A 23789-nucleotide genomic window follows, 5' to 3' on the forward strand; every position below is an offset into this window, starting at 1 on the left:
TGCCCCATGACACTTCTTGGGGGTCCACATTTAGAAACAATTCATAGTTGGAGTTTTGCAAATCAAACCTGTCCCTAGCAATTGTATACTAAAGTCCCTATTTCCAGATTCTGTAGACACCCTGGATATTTGTTGCTCCTGGACATGGTATCTTCTATCACTGTAACCATACCTAACTACTTGCCTCCTACAGTCATCCCACACAACCCCTTTACTGATGACAGAAGCCACTGGAGGCAAAGGCCCTGTCCTGTCCCTGGTGCAGAGGCTGAAACCCCTAATAACACACTGCATTTAGACTGTACATCTCATCTTTCTGATTTCAATCCTCATAGTCACATCACCACTGTTTGAAGAGTTTCAACCCTTTATTTACTAACCTAACTCTCTGAAGCCTTTGACACACTGAAGTGCCATGACAAATGTAGCTGGTTGGTGGCCTGCCTGGGAATCATGTCCTGTTTTCCTGTCTCCAAAGTCTGGTCTGTCTACCACATAAATGAGAGGATACTTGCTTGAAACTGTTAGTCCTTCAGAGTACAGAGGTCAAGAAGCTGACTTTGACCTTAGCAGTGAGTAGGCTAGCAGGGCAGGTGCAGAGAAATGGATAGAGGATATAAGGGGCAGATTGTGAAGGGGAATCCCCAGAGCTCAGCAGGGCACATAGAGCTCCATTTAGGGGAGGATGAGGTGCCTCTGGTCCACGAAGGTCTTAAGTATTAAGAAATCTATTCCTTCTGTTTATCCTGGCAGAAACTGCATGTTTACACCTTTATCAATACCTGATTTTATTTTTAAATAAGGTAACTTTCCCTTCCCTTGGTGAAGTCAGTACATGTGTAGCATTTTCTTCTTTAAATGCTCATGCCCTAATATTTACTCCATGCCCCTAAGCCCTGGCCTGCTTGAGATCCTGAATGAATTCCCGGTTAACATTCTTCACGACAAAGTCACAATGGTCACAATGTGGTCTTCATCTGTGCAAGCAGACCCAGATTCATCTGGCTTCTCACCTTCAGGCCTATCTCTTGCAGATTATTGGAACCATTCCACTGATGCCTAACCCAGGGCCTTCGAGTCAAGCAGCAAGTGGCGCTCAGGGCCTTCAAGTACAGCCTATCACACCCCAGCTCCTAACCAATGCCCAGGGCCAGATCATTGCCACGGTCATCGGAAACCAAATCTTGCCTGTGATCAACACCCAGGGTATCACCCTGTCCCCCATCAAGCCTGGCCAGCAGGTAAGGGTCCCACACCAAGATCCCAATCCACTTCTCCTCTCCTCCGTTCTCTTCTTTGCTCTCAATATAAAGTAAATTTTTCATTACAAAAGATTTAATAGTTTCACTAAACCTAATGTATCAATACTTATAAAATGACACAGATTGATTTCCTACTCTTAGCAAATATAAGTAATAACATTAATAGCTCCCTAACATAAAACCAGGAGCATATTAAATTATAACAGACACCATGACCAAAAGTCAGTTACAATGTGTCCTTCTTAATCTAGACCCAATATACTTTTCTGTTTGTTTTTTTTTTAAGTAGAGCCAAAAAGAAGCACAAACTACTTAATCCTTAACTACAAATGAAAAAAAAAAAGTTAAACACAAAGCAATCCCAAGCTGAAGCTCTGCTGCAACAGTTGTCTACAAATGAAGAAATGAAAGATAGGCAGTTCTGCTCAGTAATTGCACTAAAATTCTGATGGCAGTTTACTTTTTCATTCAAAGACGAACTGAGCTTTTTCCTCTGTGTGTGTGTGTGTGTGTGTGTGTGTGTGTGTGTGTGTGTGTGTGTGTGTGTGTGTGTGTGTGTTATGCTAGAAGTTGAGCATGTTGCACTGAAGAAGAAAGATGTGGCCCTTGATCTTCATGGAGATTTTGGTTGGCTAGTCCCTTCAATAAGCAACTTTGATCACCTTATAGGAAGACTCAACTGAATGCTAGCTAAGAAACAGAGAAATGCTTTCTAATCAAGGGGAACATGGCGTTATGTGGGACACGGACTTATATAAGCAGAACCCTTTCCCAGTAAAGCAAAGAAGATCCTGTAACGGAGTAGGAAGAGTAAGAACTGACGAAGAAAATGAGTTAGCAACGCTCCAGGAAGTCGGAACAGTAAGCGCAAAGGGAAAGAGGATGTGCTGAGGGACCGGAGAGTGGTTCGTGGGGCACCGTAGAACAGGCTGGGGACAGTTGTGGGTGGGGTGTATAATCAAATCAGAAAGCCTAAGTTTTATCTCTGTGTGATCTTGAAGATGTCCCATGTCAGCTTCCTGCTCAAATGGTCTCATTTGCAAAAATAAAAGGGGATGGGGATGGGGATACCAGTATCTACCTCAAAGAATGTGTGTAAGAGGGTTAGAAGTGTGTCTAGTAGACAGCAAAATATAATCCAGTCAATATCGCTGAGGTGGTGCCTCTCTACTGCTGATGGCAGTGAAGACGCCACCCTGGGAACCATAAGAGGCGGGTGTTACACAAGAAGGAATTACATGCTCAGTTTTCCCCCCAAGAAAATAAGTCTGATAGTGACATGAAATTGGAACTGAAATGATGAAATTTTCATTATAAACGAACTATTTCGGGGACAATAGTGAAACTCAAGCAAGCTTTTATGAGCACACCTATTGGACACCAGCTGACAATAGGAGTCTAGGTCATTTATTGTAACTGAAAAATAAAGGAGACCCCTAGAGATAGCCTGAAGAACAGGAAAAGGAGCAAGATCCAGGAACTTTGGAAAATGCCAGCTCTTAAAAAGTGTAGGAGAGGAAAAAGAGATGATAGACAAGTAGGGGAGGAACATGGAATGAGGCCACCTAGCGCAAGAATGGTGGAACAGTAGGACCCGGGCAGGCATTAAATGTTGCAGAGAAGATTTGGGGTAGATCACATTTTAAAGTCTGTCAGTTCTGTTTTAAGTACTTTGAGTCAAAGTTGAGCAGGGCTAAGAGCCAGTTTTAAGGCTGGGGTGGACACTGAGGATAGAAAGAATGTGAAGGCTAGCAGCCAGTGGGTAGTTGGGTGTGATAGTTTGTAAGAGAATGGCCCCCAAAGGGAGTGGCACTATTAAGAGGTGTGGCCTTGTTGGAGGAAGGGGGTGTCACTATGGGGGTGGGCTTTGATGTCTCCTTTGCTCAAGCTTCTCCCAGTGTCACAGTCAGTTGACTTCCTGTTGCCTGCAAGATGTAGAGCTCTCAGCTCCAGCAGCACCAAGTCTGCCTGCACACTGCCATGCTCCCCACCATGATAATAATGGACTGGACCTCTGAACTGTAAGCTGCCACCTCAATTAAATGTTTTCCTTATAAAAGTTACTGTGGTCATGGTGTCTCTTCACAGCAATAAAAACCCAAACTAAGACTCTTGGGATAAGGCTTTGTATGTTGTTGGGAGACTGTAGGATATGAAGCTGTTGGCAGGGAGGGGAAGGGATGGGAACAATAGAGCACCAGTATCATCATTTGCTACAGTGAAGACAAGCCCCTCCAGAGACCTCGGCATCACCTGTGCTTTTCCACCTCAGTAGCACTCAGAGGCCATGCATAGAAACCCACTTGTTTGCTCAATTAGTATTAAAAATATGTTTACTGGAAATATTTTTTGGCCAGCAACCATATGTCAGACAGTGTACCTAGAAATTAGCTATGTGGGTAGGCAAGACAGTCACCATGGCCTCTTCTTTCACAGAGTTTACAACCTAGCAAGGAAGATCCACAGACCTCAAAGACTTATTCGGATATGTAACCACTCCATGGTGGATGTCATGATAAAAAAAAAAAAAAAAAAAAAAAAAAAAAAACTAAGAGGAATATGATGCTATTGAGCAAGAAGTAGTTGTTGCCTGGAAATACACATCATGGAAACTAGTGTCTGTAGCTAGAGTTTTCCTGCCTGGCCCACAGTCAGGACAAATCTCTCTCACCCCGCCAGTCCCACAGCCACTCAGACCCAACCAAGTAAACACAGAGACTTTTATTGCTTACAAACTGTATGGCCATGGCAGGCTTCTTGCTAACTGTTCTTATATCTTAAATTAATCCATTTCTATAAATCTATACCTTGCCACATGGCTCGTGGCTTACCGGCATCTTCACATGCTGCTTGTCATGGCAGCAGCTGGAAGTGTCTCCTCCCACCTTCCTGTTCTTTCAATTCTCCTCTCTGTTAGTCCCGCCTAGAGTATTTGACATACAGACCATCCCACAGCAAGGGTCTGTGTCTCTCTCTCTCTGCACTAGAAGTGTAATCTTGGCTAGTGGAGCCATTGTTCCTAGCTGGACCCCAGGCCCCAAAGAGGTCCCTGACAGACCCACCATTAAGTTAAAGACTTTCCTACCCACAGTCACCTTTTGCTATTTACAAGGGTCCATTTGATTGTTTGATTCTCTGCCTTCAAAAGAGGCAAGCTTCTCTATCTTTCACTAATCTTACTATATAGCCCAGGCTAGCCTGGAGCTTGCTAGGTAAACCAGACCATCTTGAACTTATGAAAACGCAGCTTCCTCTCCTGGAATCAAGGTATGTACCACATGCCCAGCCCCTCTGGCTTCTTAAATTCTAGTTCCATTTGTTTCGGCCAGTTCATAATTATCTCTATTATCTCTAGAGAGAAAAATGAGGCCTGCCTCTCTTCTCACAATCTAATTTTAAAAATTTTTTAAAATTAAAAAACTATTTCTGTCAGCAAAGCTAAGTTCTAAATTGTCATCAAAGGTGGTGAATTCATTAGAAATCATCAGCACTTGATGTAAAGTTGCTCTCACACTCACCTTGAATTTCAAAGGTGGGTATATAGGTATATGGTAGAATTAAGGGGCCTGATCAATAAACAGAGACACTTTTCAACTCTGCCTACCATAGCTATCAGCAATATTTCCAGTCTCTCCCAACCACCCAGAAACACTTCTAGAGCTTTCCCATGCCATACATGTCTCCCCTGGATTGAAACCTCACTACTACTGAAGGAACAGGTGGCATTCCACTGTTATGGCCTGGCAAACTCATGTCAGTCACAACTAGTATCCCAAAGAGAGGGATCCCCTTCACAGGGACACATGCATGCATCTCTTATGCACCTGTGTACATACTTGAGAATTCAAGAGCACAGCTGAAAGGAACATGGGGAAAGTCACCCACCCCCAAGTCACAGCAGCCACCAAGCCTCTTCTTTCCAGCAGAGCCAGAGTCTGCCCTACTCCAAGAAAAGCTGAGGGAACCAAGGTGAATGGTAGAGATCAGCAGAAGAGTTTGTCTTGGGATTAGCTGTAACTGAAACACTTTGGAGCATGAAGTTAAGATATGCAATTGGGCAAATCACCAATAGATTTGCAAGTTTAGGTCCTGAATACAATGACTATGATCCCAAGCATCAAAATACTCCCAATCAATAGTAAAAGCCAGAGGCATGACAATAGTGGCCTTCACTCTGTCTTTAAATAGTACCCTTGGCATTGAAGAAATGTACTGTAGACAAGCACTAAAACTAAAGGATCTCTATCATCCAGTAAGAATCGTCTCAATTTATTCTTTTGAATGATTCATGACAAATGCTGGGTCTCACAAGAGCACAGTTGTAACAGTAAAATATGTCATAAATTAAAGGAAATCCACATGAAGTACAAAGTTCTCAGGTTGGATGACCTGGAGTGGGTCACTTTGATTTTTTAAATAGTACTAACCATACCTTAAGCTTTCCATTGGCCTACCACTAACCAAAAGGACCTGAATGAAATCTAAGAATGGAGTCTCTAGCACTCCTCCTGACTTATCCTAGTGATGAAAGATGAGAAGAGCCTACCAAGTTATTGTCTGAAACACAAAACAGTACTTTAGAGTACATCAGGATCCAACAGTTCTAGATGAAGCTCCACAGAATCTACCAGATCAGAGAAGCTTGATGAGCAAGGCAAGAACATAAAAGAACTAGATGTGAAATAGAAACTCTTTATGTATAAAAATGAAAGTATTTAGTGGAGCCCAAAAGCAGCCTTTTGTTCCTTGCCCTGGATTTTGTGGCTGCCCTGGCTCTTGAGGACTCATTTGAGTCCAAGAATGGCCCCCAATCACACATTTGTCCTGTGATTGATTTCATAATTCTTTCATATGCCATTGTTCTCTCTCTCTCTCTCTCTCTCTCTCTCTCTCTCTCTCTCTCTCTCTCTCTCTCTCTCTTTCTCTCTCTCTTCTTCCTTTCACTAAATCCTAGCAAATGTTGAGAACTTTTGTCTCACAAGGAAAGTTTGAAAAGCAAATGTTTCAACCTATACAGTTAAACACCAACATTTTAAAAACTATTATGATACTGAGAGATTCCCATACAAGTAACATTCAAAGTAAAGATTCTGGAGTTTTCTTCTGAACATTCAATGAGACCAGAAAGCCAATAGCTGAAGCAACTTAGCTCAGCTCTCTTAAAATGCCATGTGATCACCCCATTCTATCTTTTTCTTTTCAAATAAATGCAAAAATACTCTTGCTTATCAGTTTTTATCTCTTTTTTTTTCTCTTTTCAGTTGTCTTACTAACTCCCACATTACTCGTCTTTTGTTTTGATGAACACAACACACACCAGTGTGACTGGCCGTGAAATCTCCACCACCACATTCATCAGAAGGACACTCTTGACTAAAAAGACTAATTTTGCCATTTTTATCCACCTTAAAGTATTTCAGGACAGTCAACTTAACCTTGGTATTCTCCTTGGAAGTGGTGTAACTCTTTTCTCAGGGTCACCACAGTCTCTACTCAAGATGAAGGGCAGATTCCTTTGGAACATCGTAGTCAAAGTCTGCCCATCTCCCAGCTGCTTATTAGCAGAGAACAGCCTTTGCTGACAAAAAGGAGTTTCTGTCTTGGCCTATACATTTTCTATAGTGTCTGAGGGCCAAGCCTCGGAGCTGATGGTCTTCCCTGTAAGGCTCCTTATGAAGATCTGCATCTTAGTGACTGTTCCAAGGCAGATGGCAGATCAGAAAGTGCTTATCAGTTTTACAGTGTTCTCTGTACAGCATGTACCCTGGAATACCTGTCCCAAGTTCCCTGACCAGCACCATCCTGTAGGATCTGGGCCACCATCCCTTTTCTGGGAAGCCTCCCTCTGTTGCTCCCTCACCTCAGCTCTGTTTTCCCCAAGTTCTGTTCACTTTCATCAAACTGTATTGTCACCATGAGTCTACACCTGAAAAACAGGGGCCAGCTTAACTCAACCTCATCCACACAGATCCAGCCCCATCCTGTGAAGGGTCAGTCAGTGTGTTCCATTTCATTGCTGCTGAATTCTTTTATTTCACTGTCTTAGGGACTCTGTGGCTTTCCAATGTCTTCTGTCATTTGCCAGGATGCCCCAAATTAGAATCTGTCAGAGAGCGTGAGAAGACTTCTGCCCAGTGCCACTTTCTCTACTGGTGTCTTCTGAACATCAACCCTTTCTCCCTCCCCGTGGTCTCCCACCTCATTATCCCAGCTGCACACAACTCTTCCTCTTCTACTCCGCACTTAAAATACAGCTCCCATTCCCCTGTGTCCCTGCTGAGCCCAGGCTGTGTCCCACAGTTGTTTGTGATGCTCTGGTCTCCTGCCTGTGTTTGGACTTGCCACTAAGTCCTCTTGTTCTAACTCCTGACTTCTTCATGTCCTTACAGTGCCTGGCACATGCACAGACAGACCCACCCCACCCCTCCCTCAGACAGCCCATCTTGACATTGCCAAGCTTGTGTAGAGCACATGTATATGGACCAGACATCCTCCACTGGCCTTGGCAGGTCTGGAGAGATTTTTTTTTTTCCTACATGAATTTCTCTGTATAAATTTTACTGTTACCATACATTCCTTTTCCCAACTTGGTAAGCACAATTTGCATTTTCTTTCATTTTTCAAGACACTTGCTGACCATGCTTGTTTTTATACTATCATGGAATTAATGAAAGGTGTTTTATTCTAGAATCTAAAACACTATAAAGATAGCACAGGCAAGATACAAGAAACCAGCCAAGTGGAAAAATCACAAAACATCTCCCAGGTGTTGCCATTTCAATATCTCTTTGTTGAATATATGGAACACCCTGTCAGTGCCAACCAATGCAAACCGTCCCATGAAGCCAGCCTGTGGGAGCCAGTATGAGGGGTCAGCCTGAGCCCTGTCCTCCCTGTGTGCCATCTCGTGTGTGAGACAGATGTGGAGCCTCTTCTGGCTAACGAGGACTGTCCTTGCCTTTCCTCGTGTGCTCGCTCCCCATGCTTTCAGCCTATCTGCACCTGGCTCCCAGCACCAAAAGGGCAAGGAAGTGATTATGTGAACTCAGTTACAGGTAAACTACAGCTCCTTTAAGAAGCTTCAGTGAGCAAACAGAATTTTATTAGACAAAAGGACAACACCAAGAAAAGTAACTTTGGAGTACTATAGCACCAGAATGGAGTCTATCAGAGACTATCTGTACACAGATCCATCTGAAATGTGTCCTCAGATGATACCAGTTACCCAGCAGTATCATGTTATTCTTAAAATATGAAGTTTTAAAGACTTTGGGACCTGTAGAGAATAATATCTAAACTAGAAAAAATGCTTTAAGCTTCTTAGGACAGAAATGAAAGTGGGATGTGAGTGGATAGATCTACTCTAAGCATTGGCAGCTCTGTCGGAACACCTCATTGGTTCCTATACTCCCAAGCAAGGCTCTCGTTTCCTGACTTGCTGGCCCTGCACAGGTGGAGGAGCACTGGCTTGTAGTTGGCTCTCCAGGGCTCATGGCTGGTATGCTCTAGCCATCTTGTCCCAGGCGAGTCACTTTATCTTCAGGAATCTGCTGCCTCCTCTACAAAACACCACCATTATCTAATACAGAAGCTATCATTAGGTATGTACTCCCATTTACTTATAGCCTCCCTTTTCCTTTCATAAATTATTCTGATTGCTATGTCCAGCTGTGTTTTAGTTTGGTTTTTTTTTTTTTGCCAAAACTTAGGCAGTGCATATACATATACATATATAGAGAGATATATGATTTTTGAAATTGTCAGTATCTTAAAAAGCAACATAATTAAATCAAATATTTAATATTTTCCTAATACTGCTTTTTAAAAGTATATTAAATTTTTTATGGGACCAGAGCTCTTTCATGAAATAGCTTAGGTCTCTTTTTCTTTTCTTCTTTGGTAAATATATCTCTAAGCATAATTTTAATAATTAATAATAAATTCTTAAAAAGTAATATACCAAAATCAGTAAAATTTGAGTATCCAAGACACAGTGCCATGTTCATCTAGAAGCATTGCTGTTTGCTGGGTAGAAGGTATCTTATTTAGTCTTATATTGCTCTGATGGAGTACCATGACCAAAAGCAACTTGGGGAGGAAAAGGTTTATTTTGCCTTACAGTTAAGGTCTATTATCCAGGGAACTCAGGGCAGGAAGCAAAGCAGAGGCCATGGAGGAATGCTGTTTGCTGGCTGGCTCCTCATGGCTTGCTCAGCCTATGGTACCCAGCACCATCAGCAGCCCAGGGGTGGCATCATCCACAATGGACTGGGCCCTCCCACATTAATCACAAGTTAAGAAAAAGTGCCAAGCCTTATCCACAGAGCAATCTGGTGGGGGTATTTTCTCAGTTAAGGTCCCTCCTCACCAACTGACCCTAGCTTGTGTCACGTTGACGTAAACTAGCTGCACAAAGGTAAATGCTGTGGTACTGTCGACATCCTCTTTTTCTGAGGAAGAACTTTGGAGGGAGCTCACTAGTTTATACACCACACAGCTCCCTCTGAACTCACAGCTCTTCTAGACTTAGCATCCAAGTATCCACACCGGCAACTGGAATCAGGAAGAAAGATGCCATCACAGTCTACCCAGTATCTTACAAGTCAAAACCTTTAATAATTCTTATACTTTTGCTGAACCATCTGGCAAACTCAGGGAAGAAATCAGGACCCCAATGTCCTTTAAAATAATGTTTCCTTTGAAAGAAAAATACCATAAATTCTAACAAATCTTAAGTTACTCTTTAACTGCATAGACATGGAGCAAGTTCTTTTAGAATATTACCTTGCTTTCCTCTTGGATTTCTTCTTCTGCATGGAATTATCCTCAAACCCCAGCTTGTTTTTGTGATGCCTAAGTGACAATGCAGCCTGGTCATGCTTTTCTTTATTATGTCATATCTACAGAAGCAATGTTTCAATTGATTATGGTCCTGTCCAGTTCCTGGATGGCACTTTACCACAGCCAGAGCCAATCAACTATTGATGAAATGGGAAGCCAGAGGGCTCCCTCTTGACTCAGTATCTCAAACCCATACACACTCTTGCCCTGTACCAGTCTTTGGAAGATTGACATAAAATATCTATCACAATTTATGAAGTAAATTAAAATAGATTTAATCTTTACTAGGCATCCCTACAGCATAAAATTTGTTGGATTTAATTGTTGATCATGTACTCAGAAAATCTGCTAATTACCTTAAGTGGTTGCTTGATGCCTATCAATTTGGGTTCCTGTGTCAGTTATAACCATCTTTGGCTCACTTAACTTAGAATATCTAAGTAACAAGGGTGTTCACTTAAATTGTAACTGCAGGCAGTTCCATTGGGGGCCAAGTGGGCACCTATATTCTGATGTTCAGAAGTCATGTGGGCCAGTCATGTATTTATCATAACCATGACAGGCATATGGGCTATGCAAGAATAGCCTGTGAGTATGGATATTGCTATTGACCACTACAGAGGAAAAGGGAACCATGGGAAACAGCTTTAAGTCCACTTCTAAGGTCACCTCTTACTAGAACTGCTGGAATGGCTAGAAAGACATTGGGATGTTTAAGAAACTGATAAGCCGAGGTGCTAGTGATGATTAAAGAGTAATGGGAATCCTTATGCATTACAAGTGTTGATACAAATGGACAACCCCTTTGGAGATCAGTTTTGGAATTTCTTAAAAGGTTCAACACAAATTTACAGTATGATCAGTATTTAAAGTATAGTTCTCTTCATATTTTCATTGAAAACACACACAAGTAAACTCAGACTTGAACACAAATGTCTATGAAAGTTTTATTGATCATATTCCCAAACTGGAAACACCCAAATACCTACCAACAGAAAATGGATAAACAGTATAATGTACGTGTTGCGGGGAGGGGAGACTTGTACTGGGAGTGAACTACTACTTAGCAGTCAAACAGGATGGGCCACTAGAGCACACAACAAGATGGATGAATCTATAAACAGTCTGCCAAACAAAATAAGGCAGATTCAAAAAGGGTATGTCTTCTATGATTCCATTCCTAGAACTACACCAAATGAATCCATCATGAGAAAAAGCAGGAAAGTGACTGTCAAGGCAGAGAATTGAGGGTGGAGATTGCTTGCAAGAGAAAACTTTGCGAAATGATAAAGTTTCCTGTCTCGATTGTAATGATGGTTTCACAGCTGTATCCATTTGACAGACTCCTCAGACTGCGTTTGAAATGGGTGTGTTTTATTATGGGAAAATTATATATCAAAAAAAGTTGACTGGAAAATGAACAGAGAAGAAAAGAGGCAGATTGGAGTTGAAGATGACAGGCCGAGACTGGTCTGTTCTGTGGGCAGTTCCCACCAAAGTTCACAGCCTGCTCTGATTTGGCTCCCAGGATGTCCCACTTTTATGAAAAAACCTTGTCATGCCTTCTAGTGTGAACCAAATATCACTTACAATTAACAAGGTAGCTGCCACTGAGGTTAACCTTCCACTTCCTTAGGGCCCTGAGCCCCTGAAACATCTTTATGGAAGGACAACACAGGATGAGGGAAAGATTCCTCCAGGCCCCCTAGTGGACCCTCTCTCCTTTCCCCTTCCCTATCCTGCATCTTCTCATCCAGGTTCCTTGCAATCTCAGAGCCACATTCCCTTGAGATCCCTTAAAGGAATAATAAGTAAACAGACATAGAGACAGCCTTCCTTAACAGAACCAAAGTTCAACATTTTTTTAAAAAAATAATTAGTTCTTCCTTGTGTCAGTGTATCCGCCTGCTCAAGCAACAGGACCAGACTTCACATGGCCAGAGACCACCTCCTCTACACCAGAAGGATGGACCTAAAACATCTCAGCTTCTCTGTGTGCTGGCGTCCCTTGTTTGTACAGAGGCAACAACAGTGTGAGAGTTCAGTTAAGCAGTGTGTGAACACCCTTAACCCAGTGGCTGACACAGAGTAAGAAAGTCACTGAGAGGCTAGAGAGATGGTTCAGTGGTTAAGGGCACTTGTTGCTCTACGAGGAAGGCTGGAGTTTGCATCTCTGCACCTGTATCACTTGGCTCAAATATTCCTGTAACTTCAGCTCCAAGGGATCTGACACCTCCATGGGCACCTGCATGCACGTGCGCACAGACACTCACACAGAAACACACACACACACACACACACACACACATATAAAAAATTTTTTTAAAAAGAAAAGTGCCAAGTCTGGCACAGTGGTACACACCTTTAATCACAATGCGTGGGAGGCAGAGGCTGGAAGATCCCTGAGCCCTGAGTTCAAGGCCAGCCTGGTCTGCAAAGTAAGTTCCAGGATACCCACGGCTACATAGAGAAACCCTGTCTCAGCTCCCCACCCCAAGAAAAGTAGCAACTGAGAACTGCAGATATTATGGGATATTGTCCTGACTCTTCCAATTCTTAGATTTCTAGAGGACATCAGAAAGCATGTTACCAGTTCTGTGTAAGACACCCAAAAACCTGGATCTGGGAGAGCAGAGGTGCCAACCTAAACTAGAACTTCTCCTAAACTATCAGTCTGTGAATGATGGGCATAGGCACAATTTTAAGTTTGAGCTTTGCATTTGGATTGTGTCATTTCATCATACACATTCCTGAGAAGCCTCCAGGTGTGTGGTAACTGTGTAAAACAGACAGAAAAAGAGTCCAGCCACACACTACAACTGAGAAATGTCAAAAATTGGATGTTCTGGCAAGCCAAATAGGGAATTAATAATATATTTAGAGTTTCTAATAAAATGCCTGTCAAGCAAGCAACAATATATTTATATATACAAAAAATAAATCCTGCCTGGGTATAGTGCTCTTCCCAAGAAGTATACACTGTATCCGTGAAAATAGACTAATTTCACCCTAGATGAAATGTCTGTTCCCCTCGCATTTCCCATAATGTTGCATTCATTTTTGTATTTTTTTACATCCCTTATGTAGCTTCACCAATCTTCCCAGACATCAGTGGGTCAAGCAGGCACCCAAGGCAACCTTCTGCACCTGGCTCATGGCCAAGCATCCACATCTCAAAGTCCCGTGCGGCAGGCTTCTTCTTCCTCCTCCTCATCCTCCTCTTCTTCAGCTTTGAGCGTGGGCCAGTTAGTCAGCAGTAAGTATCCTTTCCGGCTCCATCTAATCACGGTAACTGTCTTGCTGGCTATTGCAATCTCCTCTCTCTCTCTCTCTCTCTCTCTCTCTCTCTCTCTCTCTCTCTCTCTCTCTCTCCCTCCCTCCCTCCCTCCCTCCCTCCCTCTCCTCTCCTCTCCCCCCTCTCTCTCTCACTCTCTCTCTTTCCTACCTCCATCATTCCTAGGGCTGCCAGGCCAATATTGGGATGATGTCTGTGTCCAAGGCCAGATGACTCCTTAGAGCAGTTGGCTCCCACAGCACATCCCTGCATCAGTGCAAGCTGGGAACAGATTCCATTTTCAGGGGATTCTGGTGTGCTGAGTCAGACAGACCTGCCACTTCCAAAGCTAGAGAGACTCATCAGCTTGCAGGGCATGAGCAAACAGCTCTGAGCTGAAATAACCAACAACAGGCACTCAGCTGGAGGGTCAAGCTGCTTTCCTGTGTGTTTGAAGTCCCCTGCCATTCTGTCTGTAGGTGTCAGAGGAAATAAAGGAGAGCATGCCTGTGGGTGGGTGTGTGAGTGAACAATGAGCCACCTTCAGTGACACATGGAGGCCGCTGCGTGGGCTGGAATCAGATGGAAATCTCCAAACAACCATTCACAAAATAAAACAAGCCTGAAGGCTGCCTCCATAGGAAGATGGTTATGATAATCTATATATGGTGTTGTGGAGTCTGCATATGTCCCTAGGGAAGCCAGCATATTTATCACATGCAAACAAAAGTATATGAAGATGCATGGGACAATTTAAATATCATTTACTTACCTCTGTATAATTTTTACTAAATGCTCATATAAAATAAGACTAGATAGATAGATAGATAGATAGATAGATAGATAGATAGATAGATAGATATTGCAATTCAGCAGGTATCAAGATTCCAATAGTCATGGGTTTAAAAGGCCAAGTTACTGCATAGGCACCTGTGCCATAAATTAAGGATGCCTGTGTCAGTGGAGATAAAGAAAAGGGCCTGTTAAAGCTAAAGCATGAGGATCTTCACAAAGAATGGGCAAATCTGGTGAGACAAAGTGACACTCCCCAAAGGAAAATAAAACACGCTTGTTCAACAACATAGGTAATTTAGATAGAAAGATACTGTGGGTGGGGAAGAAAATGAAGCACTATGGGAAGTGCTACAATGTACAGGTCCTTCAGTGCACTCTTGGACACTGGACACTCAGTCTTGAATGTGGCTCAACACGATGCAGTGGGGGGGGGGCACATACAGAGTTTTCTCTTTAGTCTTCTGTCTAAACACACAACTCTATTTGGCTAAAAATCTTTGTCCCAGATAAATAATATCATAGACAAAATTAATCTTATTGTATCTTCATATTTTCTATAAAGAAATACCTCATATGGTTATTGTAGGAAAAGATTCAAAATCTACTTGAATTCAATTACCTGTGTGTTTACAAAATACCCATTTTAAATGGCAATTTTAGATAGATGATAGATAGATAGATAGACAGATAGATACACACATTTGGAGGGAGAGAGAGAGAGAGAGAGAGAGAGGAGAGAGAGAGAGAGAGAGAGAGAGACTCCTTTATCACATGCATTTGAAGCAGAAGACATGGCATTCATATGCAGAGCCTGGCCAGGTAGGAACCCATATATATATTAGAGTGTAGGGTAAGCTTAGTCCTGAAAGCAAAGGAATCACAGGAAAATACAGGGGGGAAATACATGCGATGTAAAAGTACAAACCACTCCACTAATGCAGAGTCTTACACGTGTGTTATACTCCACCTGGTAGGTGGACAGAGAGAAGGCTGCATGGTGGACAGATGGGTGGGCATGGGCTGTCTCTGGCCATTTGGCACAGCTGAACAAGGAAGGATTAACCTTTTTTTCAGAAATCTGTAGAGGAGACTGCTTAACAGGCCAGGTGGAATTTTAATTACCTAGTGGCCAACAGGTTATTCAACCTCTGAGTATATGATGAGTAATCATCAAAATAAAGAGTTGGGAGAGGGAAACTGCTCTATCATGTGCATTTGGAGTAGAAGACGTGGCATCCATATGCAGAGCCTGAGCAGGAAGGAGTCCACACCAACTGTAGGTCCTCTTTGCACAAGAGGCTCTAGTGGCCGCCACCAGTGAACATCAGACTGCACAAACCCAGTGCGAACTTACAACCATTAGAGGTTTGGGGCATGTTGTTTAGTTATTTCTCTCCTATGTCAAAACCCAATCACAAAAAATGTATGATAAACATATTTATAGACCATATCCCTTCCAGTTCAGTAATTTGCTATAATGGCTTGTTTCAAGGTAACCTATTTACTGGTGTGTTATCAAGCACATGATAAAGGATACAGTCTTATCAGCACTTTTGCGCGCAGCAAGAGGTGCACAGGTGCAAGTCTGAAAAGACCTGAGTGCAGGAACTTCTGACCCTGTGGAGTCAGGCCAGGTCATGCGCGCACGTGCACACACACACTGGTTGTGCTCACCAGCCCAGAGGCTCTTTCAACCCTGTAGTTGGGGGATTTTTGTGGAAGTCTTGATCATATACACATAGTTGATTATTAACTCAGTCTCCAGCCCCTCTCCCCCTAGATTTTATCATAGCTTGTTTTTCTAATGACCAATCTCTTCTTGAAGCTATCCAGGAGCCAACTAACAGTCACCTAATTAGGACAAAAATATGTTCCTATCATCCAAGAAATTCCAAGGAGTTTAGAAGGTCTGTGTTGGGAAGCAATGAGGATCATAGCATTCCTATGATAACTTAGGGCACTGTAAGAGTTTTGAGAGCTATGTTCTAGCACAAGGCGCAAAGACAAAGAATATAATTCTTATATGACAATATCATACAAGCTTTGGTCAGAATTATAGTTAGTGAATCTTCCACATCACTGTCAAAGAAGGTGTTGTCCAACCTTCCATGGATTAAAAATTAGTATTAAAATATCTTGCTCACTTCAGGTAAAAGAATACCAAGCTAATCTCTTGTAGTGATCAAACGACCTTCATGTGTGATGAACTCCACATCTGAGCTCGGAGTAACCAAATAAGCATTCTTGTGAAAACCTTGTAGCCCTGACACCCTTCCTTAACCTTGCTCAGTTCCCACAACTCTCACAGATAGACAGTTTCAATTAGCTAGGCTTGTTCTTTTCATTTTTTTCATGTGTATGTGGTTTGTGTACATGCGTTCACTTGTATATGGGTGCATGTGTGTATACACGTGCATGTGAATACGTGTGTGTGTGTGTGTGTGTGTGTGTGTGTGTGTGTGTGTGTGTGTTAGTGTGAAGACACCAGGATGATGTTCAGAATCTTCCTTGATAAATCTTCCACCTTACTCAGTAAGGTGGGATCTCTCAATCAAAGACAGAACTCAAAGCTATGGCCAGTCGTACTGGCTGGCTTGCTCTGGGAAGCCCATCTCTGCCCATCTTTGCATTCATTCATTTCTAGAATTGCAGGCAGTACCCCATGCCCACCTGCTATTTACATGGGTTGGACAACTTCTACAAAAGGACCACCACTTCTTCCTCTATTCAGAGAAACTCTACCCTAGGTTTCTGTCTAGAGTTGCTGGATCTACTTTGAGAAAGCCCTAAAGATTCCTCTCGTGGTCCCAATCAAGCTGACTTGAGATTATCTTCAAAACTAACTTCCCCCAGAAGCAAGAGAATGGAAGGCGGGTTATCTTTCCCACTGTGGAAGGTTACAGTCTGAGGTAGGCTGAGGGCTAAAGTGGTACCCCACGGAAGCCTCCATCCACCATGTGCACATCTTTTTCTCAGGTAGAAAAATACATATCCCTTAACAAAGGAGAACTGTTGCAACAGCACAACAACCAGACAGTGTGAGAGAAACTTTGAGGCACAAAAACAGTAGCATAGTCATTGGAGTAGTTACAAACACCTAAGAAACACCGAAAGTGTCCTTCCCATGTCTGAGACCAGTCCTACGGGATATATAGTCAAGATAAAGTTAACAGATGTGCAAAGATGGCTCCTTCTTTGGATGAAGAGACTTCCGTGGAGGCAAACCATGCAGTGCATTTTGATAGCCAAATTTTATGAGTAAGAACACTAATATAAAGGAAGCCAAGTGACTCACATCTTTTGTCAATCAGGAAATTGCACAAAGATGCTGAGTTCTCCTTCCAGGCCTTGGTCGAGACCATCACCCTGTGTAAATTAAAAAAACAAACAAATTTCTTCTTATTCCTAGATGTAGTGGGTCACACCAATAAATCCAATATTTGGTTGTCAGAAAACATTGCTGTGATTTACAAGAACACACACACACACACACACACACACACACACACACACACACACTTCTCCTTACCACCTTTTTATATAAAACTAGAAGCATGCTCATTAGAGCCTCATGAAAGACATTGGATGTATGACTGGGACTCACTTCTCTGAAATCTGCAGTGGACATCTGAGCATCTACATCAACACTCCTCAGTATACAGGATCTCAGCGTCCAAAGTGTTCTTTTCAACTCTGATTATTGTCCGTGATACAGTTAAAAAAAATAAATAACTTCACTATCATGTGAACAGGTTGAAGAGGTTTAGTTCCAAGGCTCAGGAATTAGCAAGGAGATCTAATCTAGAGAGGTGGTAGACAAGAAAAAAGATGAGAGGGCACATTTACCTAAAATTGCTGCCCACATCCTAAACTCGCCCACACTGCCCTGCCATGTGCTGTCAGCATAGGTAGCTACATAGACTGTTGAAGGCCTTCCATAAAGACCAGTCCTTCCTGCGCTGGTTAACGCCACTGGTTTTGGTTAATCTAGAGATGGGACTAGCAAAAACCAAAGGGTTATTTCCCACAGAAAACTTTCTCCCCAATCGCAGACCACACTGGCCTTCCCATCCCAGACTCACACTGCTTTGCTACTCTCATATGCAGTGCAGAGGGGTGGGGAAAGGGGAAGGTGGGAGGTCCTCTCAGGAGGGGTGGGGAAAGGGGAAGGTGGGAGGCCCTCTCAGGAGCCCCTCCTCACCAGCCCGTCTACCTCATAGTCTTTTGAGCAAGCAGGTTTTCTGTTCCAAGAAACCTGCTGGATAAGAGCATGAATGGGTTCAGAAAAACAGGGGCACAAAGAGGATGCCACACCCAGGCTCAGGAAAGCTGGAAGAAAAAGGTAGAGACAGACGCATGCAGGAGCAGGCAGATCCCCCTGCATAAGAACACCTGTACCACCTGGAAAATGTGCCACTGTGCCCTCCCTCCCTCCCCCCATGACTCAAGCCTGTCAAATTAAGAAAAGCACCGTTCTAAAAGCCGTGTCTGTACAAAGAAAGTCTCTGGCTTCTTTTTTATTTTTTAAATTTTGAGTTTTGAGTGTCCTGTGTTACTTGCAAGGCTGCCCAACACTTCACCATCTCTGGAAGAGACTGGACCAATCTTTCCTTTCACTATACCATTCTTTACCAGCCAATGCCCATCTCTACTAATTCAGTATTCCTCAGCTATTGATTTTTTTTTTTTTGTCTCTTGCAAGTAGACTTTTTGAACGTTTTCTTAATCCCAATAATTCTTCTTCCCACCATGAAGTTCTTCTGTTGTTTGTTTTTTAACATAGATATGCTGTAAATCTGTCCTGTTCATGTACTGTGGCCTTTGGTAATGACAACCACTGTGTCACCTAGTATTTCCTGCTTAAGCCCCAGAACCAAGCAGCAAGAATGCCCAGTCTAAACTCAGGCTCACAGTTCATCTTGGCCAGGCAGCAAATGTGAGGGCAGCTGGAGAAGAGGGCTGAGAGGCAGCAGTGAGAATCAGTTCCAGGTGACTGGACACAAGTACCGAAAACGTAGGTCCTCTATACCGGAAAGAACATCACAGTTCTGCTTTTCCTTTAAAATCCCTTTCTATATTGTTGGCAAGTAATTCAAAATATGTGTAAGCCTTCTGCCCTACTCATTTGCAGCTCCTGATTCTGGGATTGTTTTAATGAGGAAATAAAGCAAGAACCAGAGGCAGCCATGTACACAGATGTGGTCTCCAGAATCCTTTGTGAACCCCAAGAACCACTCTACACTACTATGCCGGTGGGATTTAAAATTCAGAGGACAGTCTCCACCACAAAACACTCAAAAGTCTTTCATTAACTGAATGTCAGATTTCTAGAAGGAAATGGGTGAGGGCAGCAGGGAGACAGGGTAAGATGGATTTTAATTCATCATATCCAAACCAACTTTATAAACACCCCACCAAGACCTACCACACTTGCAGGCTGTCAGTGTGCTACCCTGAGATGTTCTCCACTTGGATGAGGTCCTTCTCCAGTCTGTGCGTCCCTTCCAAAGCCCTTATATCCTCTGAGAAGATGACCCCTCCTGCCCCTCTTCCTTCCTCTGCATACCTGGATTTGAATCACACTACCAGCTTTTTGTTTTGCATTGTATTTTCTTTTCCTTTTTTTAAATTGGAAATAAATTTTTCCATATAGTATATTCTGATTGTGGTTTCTCCTCCCCCAACTGCTCCTAGATGCCCCTACCTCCCCTCCCACCCAAATCCATACCCTTTCTTTCTCTCCATTATTAGAAAACAAACAGGCAGCTACAAAATAATGATCCAATGAAAATGAACAAACCAGAATAGGACAAACAGATGCAAAGGAGTCAAACAGAAATCACCAAAAAAAAAAAAAAATACATAGAGACACAGAGACACCCACATTCACACACAGAGAAATCCCATAGGAACACAAAAATCAGAAATCATAACATATATGCAAAAGACCTGTAAGGTTAAAAAAATAAACAAAAATCTTCCAAAACGTGACTGACTTTGTTTCATGTTGGCCATCTACTGCTGAGCATGGGACCTGCCCTTAAGAGTGTTTTGGAACCTCAGTGACACTCCCACCACCAGTTCTTGACTATTTTCCATCATTTTTCTGTAGGTTTTTCATGTATTAGGATTGGATCTAAGCCCAAATAAACTATAAGTACCTGCATCCCCACTCCACTCAGAAACCAGGAGTCACCTAAAACTACTTACAAACTGACTGCAGTGGCCAAGCCATTATTTAATCTCTCCATAATTAAATATTAGTGCTATGAAAATTCTAAGGATTTCCCAAACAGTCTTTCTGAGTTGCCCTGTTTGGCCTTGGACTGGGGTTCAAGGCTCCTCTTGCTTCAGCACCACATATACCTGGCCAGTAGTTTATTTTTAATGTGAAGATAAATGTGTAATGTATACCTGTATTACTCCTTCGAGTAACAGTACATTTTCCACAGCCTGGGGGGATGACTCCCCCCACCCCACCCCGTCCTGAGAGAAGCTACACACAGTACTCTAGGCCCTTCCCTAACAGACGCACAGATACCATCTTCCTTATTTAAAAGCATTTTAAAAATTATCACGTAGGAGGCAAACTGTCCCTTTAGTAACAGCCAGAGAGTACATAATGCTGAGAGGCTGGAAGAGTATCATAGTCTACCACAGTCCTGGGACAAGAGCAGAAATTCACGGAAATTGATGGGTTGCTGTGCAGAGAGAGGAAGAGCAACTTTCAGCTGAAGTCAGAAGAGTGAGGTGAAGAACAATAGAGATGCCTTGCAGCAGGACCAGCTTCGCTACAGGCAGCACTGAGCTGCACTGAAATCTCCCACCAGGCCCGGCCCATGCTGGCTCCGGCTTGGTGAATGCTTTCATTTATCTAGGGATCAGTAGCCAGGGGGGAGAAAGTTTCATTCTCCAGCTGTTGTGTCATTTCCCTTGATAAGTCCTAAATTGACCGCGTTCGTTATCCGGCACCAAAGGAGCCTTCCTGTGGTAGGCAGTTTTTATTATGTGCCCTTTCAGGAGACAAAGGCAGCTGTGAGGGTAAACCGCTATGGGGGGAAAAGACAATATTATTCTCGCAGCTTCATAACCATGCTCTTCTGAGGGGTAATGCGAACACAAGAAATGAGGCGAGATTACCATCTATTAGCCTGGCTACGTGGCAATCAGGTGAAAAGAAAAACGCAAAGTGCCGTTTCCTTCATGGGCAATTGATAGCATGGAGAATTCCAACTAAGACGTTTCAAACAGAAACCTCCTTGTGTTTATGTTTCTGCATAGTGTGTGAATGGGCTTACTGACAAAGTGGGGCTGAATCCCTCCAGCAAGAGCCTTCCCTGGCTGGCTGCTGTCGTTAAGCCCTAAAGAAGTGTGCTCTTGCTTTGGGAAGTGGCAGGGTGAATGGGAGTGGCTTTATCTGGGACAGAAGGTCCTTGAAGGATGGCTTGTGAAGGAGGAAGGATGAGAGACGAAGAAGGTACCCTGATGGTTTCTCCATCGCTCTATGGCTGCTCAGTGATAAACATACTGACAGGCTATGTGTTGACATGTTGATCCTATTTTAAAAACATCTCCACAGATCCTCAAACCGCAGCGGGTGAGGTGGACGGGGTTAATCTGGAGGAGATTCGAGAATTTGCCAAAGCTTTTAAAATCCGGCGCCTGTCCCTTGGCCTGACGCAGACTCAGGTGGGACAAGCCCTCAGTGCCACAGAGGGCCCCGCATACAGCCAGTCAGCCATCTGCAGGTAACGGGCTCTGCATGCTGTCACTGGCCAGCCCGGGCCTTGTTTGTTCTTGCAGCTCAGCTCTTCTTCTTGGGGTGGGCAAACTGGAGGAACAGAGCATGGTGTTAAGACTGGGGTAGTTGTGTGTTGGGACTGGTGACGTTGACGAAAATGGGGTGTCAATGCAGAGTTGAGGGGTTCTGGCCTCCTAACTCCTATCAACTCCAAGAACTTCCAAGGCTGACAGGTTGAAATGTGCTGCCCTGGGCAGGGATCTCCTTTCTCCTCTGTGCTCCTCCCAGATGAGAATGCCAACTCTGTCCACACAGTGGACATCCCGAGGAAAAGCAGAGTTGCTAGTCCATCCTACTGTTAACTACCCAGAGATGGCGCCAAGGTTTCCCGTGAAACACACATTTTAACCAATTTCACGATTTTCTGGGAGACGTTTATTTTAATTTGCCTGCCCAGTCACAGCTTTATAAGCAGAAAGGAAGGAAGGTAGAAGAAAGAAAAAAAGAAAAGAAATGATGAAAAGACCTGTTTTAAATGTCTTACAAACGGTAGTGAATCTGGCCTAACTGTACCCACACCCTCCCTCCACATTAAAGAAATGACTGAAGCCAGCCTTGGTTGTGTTTGAGTTGATCCGGGTTAAGTCTTCAGGAGCAGCCCCCACGCATGCATGTGTGTTGCACTAATCCCATGTTTATGCATGAGGTAACGAAGGCACTCGGTAGGAGCTTTTTCCTCTTGGGCAATGCCTTAGGAGTCCTCCTCCATCAGGAGCGGCCAAGAAACCAACTCTAAACTCATTTAAGTGGATTTTGTTCTTGGTGATCCATGAAATGCTGTCTTTTTATCTGCTCTTTATACTTTTAATGTATTCCCCAAAGGACAGAAGTGTACTTTTCCTGCAGTTTAAGACTAAGGTTATAAATAACATCAGTATGGGGTGGTAGCTTGCAGCTCACATTTTGCTCAATGATTTTCCATAAAACCCATTGATTGTTGTTAAATACAAAAAGCACCATAGGATCCTTTCACTTGTATGGTCTCCCCTACTGTTTTTTCTTATAAGATACCTCCCTGTAGAAAATAACCTTTATTCAGTCTATACAAGGATACCACTGCTGGGAAATTTATATCAAGGCTTGTATATGTTATTCCCAACAACACGTACAGAAGCATCGACGCTAACAAGCAGCATCAATGACGGGAATACCATCTCTCTCTGTCGGGAGACATTAATTTTGTTTGGTCCTGGCGCCTTGTGATCAAGGCAGCCACAGGTTTTTACTTTGATGCCAATTTGCCATTGTTGCTAAATTCCTCTTTGGCTTATTTTAGCTCTAAAATGTGATTTTCTTTTATTGACTGAAGTGTTCTCTAATGTTTCAACTCATACACACACACACACAGAGAGAGAGAGAGAGAGAGAGAGAGAGAGAGAGAGAGAGAGAGAGATTATTTCTGGGCATCCCCAATCAGATATGCTGATTTCTTAAGTCTTCCCCAGAGGGAAACCAAAAATACTGTAGCATGCAGACTTCTGGAAATGTTATTATCGTTTAACAGAGCAGACCCCCCAGACTTTGGGGCTTTATCCAGTTTCCAGTGTTCTAGTAATGCTTTTTAGAAGGTGTTTATCCAAATTTTAAGTGATAAGTCTCAAGACTTTATGTTGGAATGTTCTCAGTGAATTCAAAGAGTTAGAAAACTGTGTATCAGTGTCTGCACACTGAGATGTCACTCTGTGCTCACTGACTGCAGTGACTCTGAGGTGCTGTGCAAGCCTTCTTATCAAAGGCACAAAAGGAAGATGATACTGATATACCAGACATCCCTTTCATAAGCTCTGTCCCTTGGTGCCACAGCCCTGTGAGGCCA

The 23789-nt window shown here is 43.1% G+C and overlaps 1 protein-coding gene across 4 annotated transcripts in view; it reads left to right on the forward strand.

Moving 5' to 3' along the window:
- Positions 1–23789, forward strand: part of Pou6f2 (POU class 6 homeobox 2) — a 502001-nt gene that overhangs the window by 472194 nt on the left and 6018 nt on the right. For all 4 annotated transcript variants that reach the window (XM_052728712.1, XM_052728713.1, XM_052728715.1 and 1 more), the window contains 3 exons: positions 1035–1241; positions 13191–13359; positions 21752–21920. In XM_052728712.1, coding sequence (XP_052584672.1) covers positions 1035–1241; positions 13191–13359; positions 21752–21920 — 545 coding nt within the window. The remainder of the gene's footprint in view (positions 1–1034; positions 1242–13190; positions 13360–21751; positions 21921–23789) is intronic.

This window comes from Peromyscus californicus, unplaced genomic scaffold, assembly GCF_007827085.1.
Source record: "Peromyscus californicus insignis strain IS unplaced genomic scaffold, ASM782708v3 Scaffold_8__1_contigs__length_139910024, whole genome shotgun sequence".
Lineage (NCBI taxonomy): Eukaryota > Metazoa > Chordata > Mammalia > Rodentia > Cricetidae > Peromyscus > Peromyscus californicus.